General features: G+C 58.6%; 1 protein-coding gene across 2 annotated transcripts; it reads right to left on the bottom strand.

The window, feature by feature from the left end:
- Nucleotides 1-236: 236 nt before the first annotated feature.
- Nucleotides 237-12968, bottom strand: TFCP2 (transcription factor CP2). Of its 2 annotated transcripts, none has more exons than XM_052702887.1 (15): nt 12048-12968; nt 9600-9751; nt 9256-9332; nt 9009-9114; nt 8772-8878; nt 7685-7837; nt 6496-6606; nt 5341-5429; nt 5116-5194; nt 4408-4501; nt 4119-4209; nt 3633-3739; nt 2269-2411; nt 1770-1821; nt 237-1676 (listed from the first exon to the last, which is right to left on the bottom strand). In XM_052702887.1, the coding sequence occupies exons 1-15, from the start codon at nt 12167-12169 to the stop codon at nt 1639-1641; spliced, it is 1521 nt and encodes a 506-aa protein (XP_052558847.1). In that variant the 5' UTR covers nt 12170-12968; the 3' UTR covers nt 237-1638. The 2 variants fall into 2 exon arrangements, with proteins under 2 accessions (XP_052558847.1, XP_052558849.1); XM_052702889.1 differs by having other exon boundaries at nt 5146-5194.
- Between the last annotated feature and the right edge of the window lie 403 nt (nt 12969-13371).

The raw sequence follows: 13371 nt of genomic DNA, 5'->3' as shown, positions 1-13371 counted from the left end.
GGCAAAAAGCGCCTTAAAGGGGAAATAATGGGACAGATGTGGGGCAGAGAGCGCACCGCACCATTCAGACCACCAGTGTCCTCCCCTTGGCATAAGGCTTAGCTCATTAACCAATTAATTAACGAGCGAGCAGGTTGAGATGTGCCGTGCAGGCACCGAGGGGTGACCGCCCTCATCCCCCCATCCTCAGCCCGCTGCCCCCTCGTTCCCACCCGCAGCTCACATAGACCCACAGCGTCCGTACAAAACTTTACCGCTGCCCCACGGCTGCGTTACAGAATGGCATCAAACACACAGCAGCCCCCCCACCTCCAAGTACCAAACCACGCCTACGGGGGAGCACTGGGCTCCCCGAGTGAGGGAGGCAGCTCCGGCTCCTTCCCAAGGAGCTGAGTGTCCACTGAGCCGAGCCTCACGATGAGCTGAGCTGAGCTTCATGATGAGCCTTGAGTCGGGCCGAGCGCCCCATTGACCCGACCCAGTCTGAGTCACACACTGAGCTGAGCTGCCATTGAGCCGAGCTGAGCGTCCCTTTGAGTCGAGGTGAGTCTTCACTGAGCTGAGCCTCCCCTTGAATTGAGCTGAGAGCCCCACTGAGCTGAGCCTCATGCTGAGTCTCCCATTGAGCGGAGCTGAGACTCCCATTGAACTGAGTCCTGTGTTGAGTCTCCTGCTGAGCTGAGCTTCACACTGAGCTGAGCCTCCTGTTGAGTGTTCCACTGAGTCGAGCTGAGACTCCCTTAAACTCATCTCACTCCTCCCCACCTCCATCCTCAGAGCTGGGGCAGGAGGATGCAAAGGTAGCAAACATGTAGATACAGCTTCAGATTTCCAACCAGGACACCTGAATCTTTCTCCTTTTCACTCGAAACCACAAAAATGTGCAGAAAAGAATCCTCCAGGTGAACCACGTGAGCTGCTTCTCTCTCCAGCTCCATTTCGCTCCAAGTTCTCCTCCAGCTTTGCACACCTGTGCCAGCTAATGCTGATGAGGGAGGGAAAGAAGCGTGAGAAGCAGCGGAGGCTCCTTTTGGGTAAGTCCTGTGTGGAGTCAGGAGTTTGGATGATGATCCTCGTGGGTCCCTTCCAACTCAGGATGCTGTGATTCTGAGGGATGGCAGCACGCCTGCACACAGCAGCAGTGCTTCCACGGTGGTGGGTAGGAGAAAAAGCCCATCAGATCAACTTCCACTCAATATCACAGCGCACCAAAGTCCTGAAGAAAATCCCTCCCAGCCCTCTCCTACCGCTCCACGTGTCCGTTCCAGACCCGCTCAGCTCCACGGGGCTGGGAGCACCGGGCTGGTTTCCTTCACATCCCCTCTCCAGTCCAAATGTCATAAGAGCTGCTGCCTTCTGGAAAAACAGAGCCACGAAAAGCCCTCGTGCAGCTCTGAGGTCCCAAAGGTGAACTCTGCTCACTGCTATGCAAGAGCACAACGTGGAGAAGTCAGCAGAGCATCACCCGCAGGTGGTTTGCAGCTGGAAGGGTGAGGAAGGGGCTGAGAACCAACAGCTCTGGGGTTTTGAAAAGGCCAATGGGAGCTTCTGGATCTCTGCTCCCATGTCCTGGTGCTGGAAGTGAGGGGGATCCACATGAGATGAGAGGACTGTGGCTGTTCTTCATCCCGTCCCCTCCTACTTCAGGATGATGTGGTAGCTGTCGTTGGTTTCAGCTGCAAAAAGAAGGAAGCTGTTGAGACACTGCTGGCAGTGATCTGCTGCATTCAGATCTGGCACAGAGGACGGGCAGCGCGTCGCTTACGCACCTTTCATGGTGTCCAGAACAAAGCAGGATTCATCCTGGAAGTTCTGAATCATCTGAAAGAAGTCACAACACAGCTGAGCCTGAGGCTGCACCCGAACACGGGGCTGCACTGCAGACAGGGCTCGGAGCAGGAAGGGCACCCACAGCAACACTCATCCTTTCCTCCATCGCTTCAGAACCACAGTGAACCAGCAAGCCAAGGCAAAGTGCTCCAACCCCGCCGTGTGTTCTGGAAGCAAAGCCCTTTCCCAGCAGCTCCCCTCCTGCTCCCAGCAAAGCACAGCAGGGACAGCTGTGCCCTTACAACACCCCCCAACTCCAGAACTGCGTGAGTGCTGCCAGCGTCCCCAGTGCTGTCTGACATCCTCAGCTCCACAGCTTCGTCAGTGAACTCTTTGGAAGCAGCAGCAAATGAGAGGGGCCCACCCTGAGGTCGTGCTTTGGAGGCTGGACACGAAGCAGTATGAAAGGCAGAAAAAGGAGCACTGAGGGATCGTTACCTCATCGCTGATCAGCACGTGGATCCCCGTCGGACCCTGCTTGTAAATCTGGCTGATCTGCTGAGAGGAGATGCTGAAGAGCTGAGCCAGCTTCTCTGTCAGCTCCACTGCCGTCAGCTCCTCCAGATAGATGGCGTGGTACACTGCAAGGACAAGGAGTGCTGCAGGGACGGGCCAGGAGTGCGCAGAGCAGCCGTGCTGAGAGGGGAACGGATGGCCAGAGCAGCTCTGAAAGCAGCGTGCACTGGCCTGGGCTGGAAGGGACCTTAAAGGTCATAGAACTGTAGGATGGTTGGGACGGTAGGGTCCTGGAAGAGCACAGAATTCTAGGATGTTTCGATTGGAAGGGACCTTGAAGATCATAAAGCTGTAAGACGGTTGGGTTGGAAGGGTCCCAAAAGATCACAGGGCCATAGGAGGGTTGGGTTGGAAGGGTCCTAAAGGATCACGGAACTGTAGGATGGTTGGGCTGGAAGGGACCTCACAGCCCCAGCCCCTGCCTTGGGCCGTCCCACCCCCCATCAGCTGCCCAGGTCCCCATCCACAGCCGTGAGTCCCTCCAGGGATGCAGCAGCCTCTGCTTCTCATCCACCCAAACCTCCAGGCTCTTCCTTCCCTGCAGGGCTGCTCTCAGTTCTGAAGTCCATCCCCGCACCTGGGACTGCCCCAGACGTTCGTGTAAACCCCCGTGCAACGTGCAGCTTCTCTCCTGTGCCTGCTTTTGCTCCACGGCTGCCCAACACCCTGAGCCACAAAAGCACCAATGCTGCAGTAACATGGCCTGCAATGCTCCATTTTGCATTTATGCAACCCTTGGCCCAAAAAGCTCCCGTTCTGACCATCGCTCTGTCCCATTCCTGGCATTTTTACATCCCCCAGCCCTGCAGTGGGAAGGGATGGACACACAATCTGCTTTCACTCTGACCACAGAGCGACGCCTGGCTGCTGCACAAATGTAGGTCAGCCATTGTCTGGGCAGCTCTGCATTCTCACAGCAGCCACTGTTGGGCAGCTCAAAGCAAACAGCATTCTGTGGGTCGGGATCTGCAGCCACCTCTCCAGCCAACAAGGGGAAGATGTGCAGGGCGAGGAGCGGGGCAGGCAAAGCGCTCGCTGCAGCTCTGTGCCCAAGAGAGCGTGCGCAGCTCCTTGGTTTGCCTGGAGCAGGAGAAAGCAGCCCAAAGGAGGCACAGCAGCTGGAAAGCAAAGCCTCCATGCTTCCAGCACCCACAGCCCCGAGGTCCATCGGGTGATGTGTGCTGGGAGACCCAGACCTGAGCAGCTGGGAGCAGTTCCACTGCTCCTGTGTGATTTCTGCTGGCTGAGAGCACTGCTGCTCCCCCTGCTCTCCTCCAGGCCCTTACCAAAGAAGGTGCTGGTGACTGCGTCGCCGTCCTCGTGCTTCTGCTGCAGCTCCTGCAGCTGCTGGGACTCCTGGCACACGTAGATGGTCAGCCGGGGCCGCACCATCCTGCAGGCATAGCACAGGGGTTGGCTCCAGGACCCCGAGACAGCATTCAGCATCCTCCCAAGGAACAGAGCAGGAATTCACCCAAAAGCACCCAAAAGCAAAGAGGCAGAGGCTGACGCCGCCCCCAGGGGTGTTTTGGTGTCGGTCCCCCCTGAGGGATGTGGGCTCCCTGTGGGATCTCATTCCATGCACCCACACCTCTGCGCAGCGCTGTCCCTCTGCCCCCCAACAGGAAGATCTGTTCTAATGCTCCTCACCCACGTGGATTTCCCTTCTTCCCAAAACAGCTTTCCCACCATCCCAGCTGCCAAACTAGAAGGTCCACACCACATTCTGCCCAATCCAGAGGCACATTTTGATCAAGCAACCCAAAACCCACCGTCCTTTCAGTGCGTTGAAGAGCCTGATGCCATCTGCAGGGCCGCAGATCTGGATGACATCTTCCCTGGTCAGCTTCAGCAAGTCTGCACCTGCAGGAGTCACACCACGGGAAGAGCGTGGAGCAGCGCTCAGCCCCTGGGGCAGAGCCCAGCCACCTACAGCTCCCCCCACGCCTCAGGAAATGAACCACGCAGCTCTCAGGCAGTTTTACCGTGTTCCAAGTACAAATTTCCAACCATCTGTGCCAGGCAATGGGAGTGAGGGGAGGCAGAGGGATCTGATGGTACCTGAGAAGTTCCGGAACAGACGGGAGAACGTGGAGAAGCGATTCCGGTGCAGCCACTGCTGGGCCTCCTGGGGAGTGCTGGTGGGCAGGAGGTTCTGTGGGATGGGAGAATATGGTCACAGCCCCCAGAGGGGACAGAGCACCGAGCGTGGCTTCGGCGTTGTAATCACCCTCACACCGAGACCAAAGTGCACAGTGGGTACACAACAACGGCTGCAGCTGGGGTGGGTTTGGGTTTAAAGGGCTCCACAGGGACAGGGAAAGGGGAAGGAAGCAAAAGAGAAGACGTGAGTGAAGAAAGCACGGTCAGTGCAGGGCACAACGAGCTACAGGCGGCCTGCTATCAAACAGAACCATGGGATGCTTGGGCTAGAGGGGACCTTAGGGGTCATCCAGCTCCAACCCCCACCCTGGGCTGCTCTCGCCCCCCAGCAGCAGCCCAGTGCCCCAGCCACAGCCCTGAGCCCCTCCAGGGATGGGGCACCCCCACCTCCCCAGGCAGCAGCGCTGGGTCTCCCTGCCCTCTGCGCACAGTTCCCTCCCCATACCTCACCTCCATCCTCTTTCTAAGTTTAAAACCATTAGGAACCAAAAAGAAGAGTTCCTAAGGATGTTAAACCCCAGTAGCATCCTAGCAAAGCACCGAGCGCAGCACCCAAACCCCACCCTCCCCACGCAGCCCCCCTTCCGACCCGCGCGCCATCCTTACCCCAAGCATAAGCTCTGAAGTGTGACTTACATCTGCGATCGGAGGCGGGGGCTCAGGCTGGTGGTTTGGAGACCCGTTCCTGGATGGGGGGGAGAGAGAGACAGACAGAGCAGAGCCCGCAGTCAGCTCCGCACCAGAGCCACCCCAGCACCACTGGGACACGGGGACACGGCGAGCACGGATGCACCGATCCCTCGTGTGAGGCAGGAACCCCCCCAGACTCACCCTTCCCCGATGGAGAAGCTGCTGTGGGAGCTGTTGAAGCCGGGGGACGGCGCGTTGTTGACGTAGGTGATCTCAGGCCACGGAGAGCACTGCAAAGGAAAAACCCAGAGGAGTGATGGAGCTCGGAACGGACCTGCACGCCCACCCCCTAACAGCCATTTGCCACCTGGTTACTACAAAAAAAGAATTAAGTGATGATATCAGGGATCAGACGGAGCCGTGCCGGATCCACAAGCCTCACACCGAACACCATCCCACGGAATCCAAGTGCAGGGCTCTCTGCTGCCAGCACCGGTCCAAAGAGCCCACTGCTGATGCAGTCCATAGAGCCCACAGTCCCCAGGGAAGGACGAGGACTCCGTCCCCAGCACCTTTAGAGACTCAAAGTCCCCCATTCACTGAATCACAGAATCACAGAATCACAGAATCACAGAATCACAGAATCACAGAATCACAAGGTTGGAAACGACCTGCAAGATCATCCAGTCCAACCACCCTCCCATTCCTATCAGTACCACAAGCACTAAACCATCTCTCGTAGCTCCTCATCCAGGCGCCTCTTGAACACTGCCAGGGACGGCGACTCCACCACCTCCCTGGGCAGCCATTCCAGTGCCTGACCACCCTTTGAGAGAAGAAGTTTCTCCTAATATCCAACCTAAACCTCCTCTGGTATAACTTCTGGTCATTTCTTCAGGTCCTACTATTTGCCTGAGAGAAGAGGCCAGAGCCTTTTGCACCACAGCCTCCCTTCAGGAAGTTGTAGAGTGCAATGAGGTCTCCCCTGAGCTCCTCTTCTCCACACTGAACATTCCCAGCTCCTTCAGCCGCTCCTCATCAGCCTTGTGCTCCAGACCCCTCACCAGTTTCGTTGCCCTTCTCTGGACACGTTGCAGGGCCTCAATGTCTTTCTTGTAGTGAGGGGCCCAAAACTAAACACAGTACTCAAGCAAAGTCCCACGAGCAAAGGGAGGCAACGATGGGGTTTTGTGCTGACAGCTTCAGCAGCCCATTGCCGCCACAGGGGCACAGTAAAGCTGGCAGCAGAGGTGCCACCTCTCATGACAGCTCAGGTCTGGGAGGAGGCAGCTTGGTTTGCCCACCCTGCAGCTGTGTGCCCAGCCAGGCGCCGTGCTGCAGAGCCACAGTGCCCACCTCGGTGAGGATGGTGGTCTCATAGGAGGGCTGGTACTTCTCCTTCTCGTGCGGGGTGCGCTTCTCCATCTTCTCACGGTCAGTCTTCTGCTTCCGATCGGCTCCTTTGGGCTGGGAAGGAGAAACACTCCTTAGAGGGGCAGTGCAGGATGGGGGTCACGGAGGGGTGGGCAGGCATGCAGGCAGCTCCTCCTGCTCGGCCTCGTGCTGCTCACAAAGGGCCGGGGATGCACGGCACCAACTGCAGCAGCAGCGGCTCCCCAGCACACCTCACTCCCCTGAACAAGGGGCCAAGTGGGTTTGGAGAAAGCCAAGAGCTGAGCTGGCACCAAGGGAACCGAGGGCTCTGCTGTCCTCCAGTCACACTGAAGCTCCGATAGCATCCGTGGTGCCAGCAGTGCAATTCCGTGCCCACAACACCCCACGGAGCACAGCCCTGCTGCACCGAGCTCCAAGCACTTCCCATTTGCTTCCTTTACAACCAAGCAAGGCACAGAGCCACGTCTCATGGCCTTCCTCTCCCACCCTCTCCTTTCTGTTTTCTTTTTTAACCCACAAGGTCATGCCAGCATAACCAGCACGGGACAGGCAGCATCCCCCCAGCAACCCCACGTTGCTTCCCCTGACCCACTGTGGGCAGGGACGTTGTGCTTCAACACCATGGCTGCGCCCCTGGGCACTGCAGCTTCAGTGCTGGGTTTTCCTGGGATAGAGTCAGAAGAATTCCATCCCCAGGACACATCCACTGGCACAGAGTGACCACAGGGGTGACTGTGAACTAGCAGTGTGCCCTGGTGGGCAGGATGGCCAATGTTGGCCTACAGGTTGACCAGGAGTTGACCAACTGTTGAACACAAGGCTGACTGTGAGCCAGCAGTGTGCCCTGGTGGCCAAGATAGCTAACAGTGGCTAACAGGTTGACCAACAGGTTGACCAACAGGTTGACCAACAGGTTGACCAGCCCCCAGAGGTCCCTTCCAGCCCCAGCAGCTGTGCGGTTGTGTTTCTGTCAGTGTGGGAGCTCTCAGAGAGCAGCAGCACAACCCATGCGCTCCCCAGCGTTCTAAAAGGCCCCAGAGCTTGCGAGCTCAGCCACAGCCCTGCAGCTGCGACACTCAGCCAGGCCACAGCAGGACAGGACTGAGCTCCACTGCACATCCGACGGGGCAGGGAGCGCTCGCTGCGTTACCTTGAACACCTTGATCTGGCAGCTGGCTGAGTGCAGGTGCTCTGTGTACTCCCCGTTCTCGTTCTCCTTGAAGGTGTCGATCTGCACCCGGAACGGCACTCCCTTCTCCCCGCCGTGCTTCCGCATGGTGAACTCGGTGCTGATGCAGTGCACCTGGGGAGGCAAGGAGAGCTGCTGTCAGTGCTGCCACTGGACCACGCCGTGTAACAGCGGCACACAGGAGCCGCGAGCAGGCAGCAGAGCTGTGGCCCCATCCCTTCCCGTGAGTCCTGCAGCACCGTGATGCTGCCACCAACCCCTCACGCTGCGGACCGCTTTGTTCCAGGCAGCGCAAGAGATCTGCAACAGCCTTAAATCACCAGCAGCACAAATAAAATGACCCGCAGGCGGTCAGCTGAGCTGCTGGTGGGCCCCTCACTGCAAGAAAGATATTGAGGCCCTGGAACGTGTTCAAAGGAGGGCAACAAAGCTGGTGAGGGGTCTGGAGCACAGGCCATATGAGGAGAGGCTGAAGGAGCTGGGAATGTTCAGCCTGGAGAAGAAGAGCTCAGGGGAGACCTCACTGCTCTCTATAACTTCCTGAAGGGAGGCTGCAGTGAGCTGGGGGTCAGCCTCTGCTCTAGTGTCATCAGTGATAGGAGCAGAGGGAATGGTTTCAAGCTACGGCAGGGGAGATTCAGGCTGGACATGAGGAAGTGTTACTGTTCAGAAAGGGTGGTCAGGCACTGGAATGGATGCCCAGGGAGGTGGTGGAGTCACCAACGTGGGGGTGTTCAAGGAAAGACTGGATGTTGTGTTGGGGGACATGGTTTAGTGGGAGCTGCTGGGAATAGGTGAACGGTTGGACTGGATGAGCTTTTAGGTCTTTTCCAACCTTGGTGATTCTATGATTCTATGGTGTGTGGCTGCCATCCTCCTGCACTGCCTGCAGCAGGAGGAGAGCTGCAGCTTAGTTCACATCATCTCCCCTCGAGGCACACAGCACCTGCTTGCAGCTCTGAGCCACACAAGTGCCTTCTTGTGCTCTTGGAAGCTCCCATCTGCTCTCCCGGGGCCCCACAGGAGGAGCTCCCCTACCCCACAGTACCTGGATGAACACCGACGTCCTCTTTGAAGGGTCCCACAGAAACTCCACGGTGTTGAGCTGAGTGGGATTGGCTCTCGGGTCAATGATGCCCACGGACATGGGGATATCTGCACAGAGACCGAGCTGCGACGTTTGTTGGGAGAAACAAGAGATTCCCAGGGGACGCAGGCCTGCACATCAGAGACAGAACTGCTCCTCAGAGCCCAGGGATGCTCCAGTCTCCCCGAAGGACCTCACCTATGTCCAGGATCCTGTCCCCAGGCCGGTTCCAGCGCCAGCCCTCCAGCTGCTGGTGCTCCGTGTACTGCAGCCGTCGGTCGTGGAAAACCACCCGGAAAATGCTCTGAGGAAGGGGGACAAAAAGTCAGGAGCCCCCCAGGTAAACCCCCGCCCTGAGTCCAGGGGGTGAGAACAGGAGCAGAGGGACAGGGGGGAGGGATCAGGAAAGCAGCAAAGGGAAGTGCCATAAAGGCACTGTGCTCACCTTCACCAGCTTCCCATTGATCTCGGGCAGCTCCCCGATCTTCCTGTTGTCCAGCATGCGGATCTCATAGGACTGCCCTGCAGGGAAGCAGAGGGGTCACACAGGGAGGAACATCCCCTGCTGCTCCTCCCCAGTGCTCAGACCCTTCTGCTGTCACAGGATGTGACAGTGCTTCAGTGCCATCCACCACTGCTGTGCAGCACTTGCTGCAAAGCAACAGACGTAGCTGGGATCTGCAACAGCCGGGAGCTACAAGACCCCCACTGCAAAGCTGCAGCTGGGAGCTGCTTTCCCCACAGGGCACACACACGGGTGGTAGGGCAGCATTAGCAGACAGTTCCCACCTTGGTTGAGGTAGGTGAGCGTTTCATCGTGCAGCTTCACAGCAGGCGACGTGGCTGCACACAGCACGTACTGAAAGGGCAGAATTTTGTTCTCGTTCTCTGGAGGCAAGCTGGACTCCTCCTGCTTGAAGATGGGCAGCGCCAGGACGTCGCTGCAAGAGAGGCGGCACACAGGGTCACTTCAGCTCTGCTGCAGATGCACGGAGCTGCTGGGTGCAAGCAGGAGCACTGCTGAACAGACATGCAGTGTATCGGGTTGGAATGACTGCAGACCCGATGTGCAGCAGCTGCCTCCAGCTGCAACGATGGCCTCAGAGCCCCGGCATGCTGCGTGAGTGCACTACATCCTCATAGGTTCAGCTGGGTTTCCTTCCTTCAGTTGAACATTAAAAACTTCTCAGAGGGAAAACCGGGCTGCTTTGGGTAGAGCACAGCTCCCACCCCGACAGCACTTGAACCCTTTGGTTTTCAGCAATCACAAACCCACACTTGATCCAAAGCTGTGTGAGCAATGCTCACAACGGCTGCACAAACCTGGGGATGGGAGGAGCTGCTGGCAGCCCTCCCCATACTGCACAGCCTCCATCCTGCCCCCTGAACCACACAGCCTTCCTCCCATCCCCTTCCACACAGGAGAGGGCAACAGAAATGTCCTCCTCACTCCGATCCCAGCCCTCAGCTTGTCCCGACCAGGAGGGGCTCCAAGCTCTGCACCCTCCATGGGGCTCTCCCAGCACTTCCCAGTCTGTCCTGAACTGGGAAGCACTGGGCCCCGTGCTCTGGATGGGGCCCCCCCAGTGCAGAACAGAGGGGGGAGCACCTCCCTGCCCTGTTGGCGGTGCTCTGTGCAGTGCCCCACAGGGCCATCGGGGGGCGCTGCTGGCTTCTGGTCACCCTGTGGTCAACCTTTGGTCAAGTCTTGGTCAACCTGTTGGCCACCGGTAGCCGCCTTGGCCACCGGGTCACACTGTTGACTCACAGTCACCCTTTGGCCAACGGCTGGTCAACTCTTGGTCTACCTGTTGGCCACCAGCAGCCATCTTGGCCACCAGGGCATACTGGTGGCTTGTTGTCACCCTGTACTCAACTGTTGGTCAACTCTTGGTCAATCTGTTGGCCATCTCAGCCTCCGAGGCACACTGCTGTCTGTGCCTCGCTGTGATCAACCACTGGTCAACTCTTCCTCAACCTGTTGGCCACCACTGGCCACCAGGGCATACTGCTGGCTCACCATCACTCAGTGCTTAACCACTGGTCAACCTGTTGGCCACCAGTAGCCATCTTGGCCACCGGGGCATGCTGCTGGCTCATCGTCACCCTGTGCTCAGCTGATGGTCAACCTGATGCACACTGTCGGCCACCTTGGCCACCAGTGCACACTGCTGGCTCACGGTCACCCTGTTGGCCAACTGGGACACCATCGGCCTTCCTGGCCACAAGAGCACACTGTTGGCGTATGGTCAACCTCTGGTCAATTGCTGGCCAACCAGAACACCACTCCTGGTCACCAGGGCACTCTGTCAGCTCATGGTCACCCTATGGCCACCAGGACAGACACCCAGGTCCTCCTTTGCAGACCTCCATTCCAGTTGCTCCGACCCTAACCTGCACTGACACGTAGAGCTGCTCCTCCCCAGGCACAGAACACGTAATGAACCTCACCAGGTTTGCTCCACTGTCGCTCTGCCCTCCAACAGCTGCCACCTGGATGCCCAGCACACACTGCACACACCCTCAGCTCAGCACAGAGAGTGGTGCCAGCAGGGCACAATCAAAAGTTAAAGATTTAGAGGGGTAGGATGGTTAAAAAGCAGCAAGGGCTTAAGGAGCAGCAGTTCTTTAAGACAGGGGGATGCCAGATTGCTCCACAGGAAGCAAAATGGCAGCCATCTCCCAAAGGTGCGGCCATAACACAAGTCATGGAGGTGCTGGATGAATTTAATATTTAATTTTAGTAATATCTCACAATATTTTATCAATTATTATTAAAAAAAGCCTCTTCCTTGTCGCAGGGCACTGGGTGATGCTCAGCACAGGCACAGCTAGGACAGCCCAACTGAGATCATAGAATCATGGGACAGTTGGGTTGGAAGGGTCCTGAAAGGTCATAGAACCCTAGGATGCTTGGGTTGGAAGGGTCCTGAAAGGTCACAGAACCATAGGATGGTTGGGTTGAAAGGGTCCTGAAAGGTCACAGAACCACGGGATGGTTGGGTTGGAAGGGCCTCACAGCCCCCTCAGCCCCACCCCCTGCCCTGGGCTGCTCCCACCCTCCCAGCAGCCACCCATGGCCATAAGCACCTCCAGGGATGGGGCACCCACACTTCTCCAGGCAGCAGTGTCAGGACTCACCACCCTCAGAGTACAGAACTCCCTGCCCACACCTCACCCCAACCCTCCCGTGCCGTAGGGCCGCCCCCAGCCGCAGCCAACTCCAACCCCTCCTACCTCATGCTGTAGGCTCCTGCTCCCAGCTCCTGCCCGATGCCCGACAGGCTGGCATCGAAGTCCTGCACCAGCCCCGACTCGATCACCTCATCTGCCAGCGGCAGCTTCAGCGCCCAGGCCATGCTCCCCCCGCAAGGCCCGGGGCCACGTTCCCAGCAGGGGAGGGCCAGACGGGGTCCCCCGGTGCGTCACCCCCTGCAAGGAGTGCAGCCTGGGGCTCCTCGAGGGTCTCTGCAGCTCCGCTCCCTTCCCTCCTTATGGGGAGTTCCCCTGAGGTGCCCGATGTGGAGGATCCACCCACCCCTCAAAGCCTTCACTCCTCTTCCAAGGGGCCTCTCCAAATGGCCTCAGCCCCCTCGCAGGCCCCACAGCCCCTCTCGTCTAAGGCCTGCACCCTGCAGAGAACCTCCAAGGCCCTATAGGCACTGTTGAGCCTCTGGGGAGCCCCCCTTCAAAGACCCTATAGGCACTGCCTGAAGGGCTGTACCCTCTGGGTAACACCCCCTTCCCCCCAAAGGGCTGCACTCCTGGGCACCTCCAGGCCCTACAAATACCCCATTGGGAGGCTGCACTCTTCAGGCATCCCAAGGCCCTATAGGCACTACAGGTCCTCCCAGGTGCTATAGGCCCTACAGGCACTCTAAGGCCCTCCTAAGAGCCTATAAATACCCCCAAGCCCACTTGAGGCCTTACAGGCACCTCCGGGTCTTCCTAAGGCTCTATAGACACCTCCAGGCCCTACAGGCACCTCCAGGCCCTACAGGCACCCCTAAAACCCCTCAGACGCCCCCAAGCCCTCCTAAGGCCCTACAGGTCCTCCCAAGCCCTACAGGAACCCTCAGGGCCTCCTAAGGCCCTATAAACACCCCCAGGCCCTCCTGAGACCTTACAGGCATTCCCCAGGCCCTATAGGTGCCCCCAGCCCCGCTGCCCCCTACCCCCTCCTGAGGCTGCACGCTCCCCAGCCCCCTTACGGCTTTACGGGAGCCCCCGAGCCCCGCACCGCCCTGCAAAGGGCTCCGGGCCGCGGCCCCCGCAAAATGGAGGCGGTGGCACCTGGAGCCCCCACGCAGCCCCAACGGGAAACGCGCCCTGCCTCTTTCCGCCGCGATCAGCCAATAGAAATCCGGCGCGGTAGAATGACGCAAGTAGGACGCAGCCAATGGTGGAGCCCGAGCGCGGCTCTGAGCGTTGGGATTGGTTGTGGGGGGAAGTGGGCGGGGCGTGATGAGCGGCGTAGTGCGCTCGGGTCCCACCTCCCGGAGAGGTTCGCGGCCGTGCGGAGATTGTGGGACCGCGGATTCGAGGCCCGGGTCGGGATCGT

The sequence above is a fragment of the Tympanuchus pallidicinctus genome, unplaced genomic scaffold, assembly GCF_026119805.1.
Source record: "Tympanuchus pallidicinctus isolate F22 unplaced genomic scaffold, pur_lepc_1.0 scaffold47, whole genome shotgun sequence".
Taxonomy (NCBI): Eukaryota; Metazoa; Chordata; class Aves; order Galliformes; family Phasianidae; genus Tympanuchus; species Tympanuchus pallidicinctus.
The sequence above is the reverse complement of the archived record's forward strand: the minus strand, read 5'-3'. Positions and strand labels throughout refer to the sequence as shown.

What these genes read in the sequence shown, in the direction of transcription:
- TFCP2 (XM_052702887.1), bottom strand. Translation starts at nt 12,169, where the DNA reads ATGGCCTGGGCGCTGAAGCTGCCGCTGGCAGATGAGGTGATCGAGTCG. An exon ending in TCAATGGGAAGCTGGTGAAG is followed by an intron (nt 9,115 to 9,255) that starts GTGAGCACAGTG and finishes CCCCTTCCTCAG; the next exon opens with AGCATTTTCCGGGTGGTTTT. An exon ending in TTCAACGCACTGAAAGGACG is followed by an intron (nt 3,740 to 4,118) that starts GTGGGTTTTGGG and finishes CTATGCCTGCAG; the next exon opens with GATGGTGCGGCCCCGGCTGA.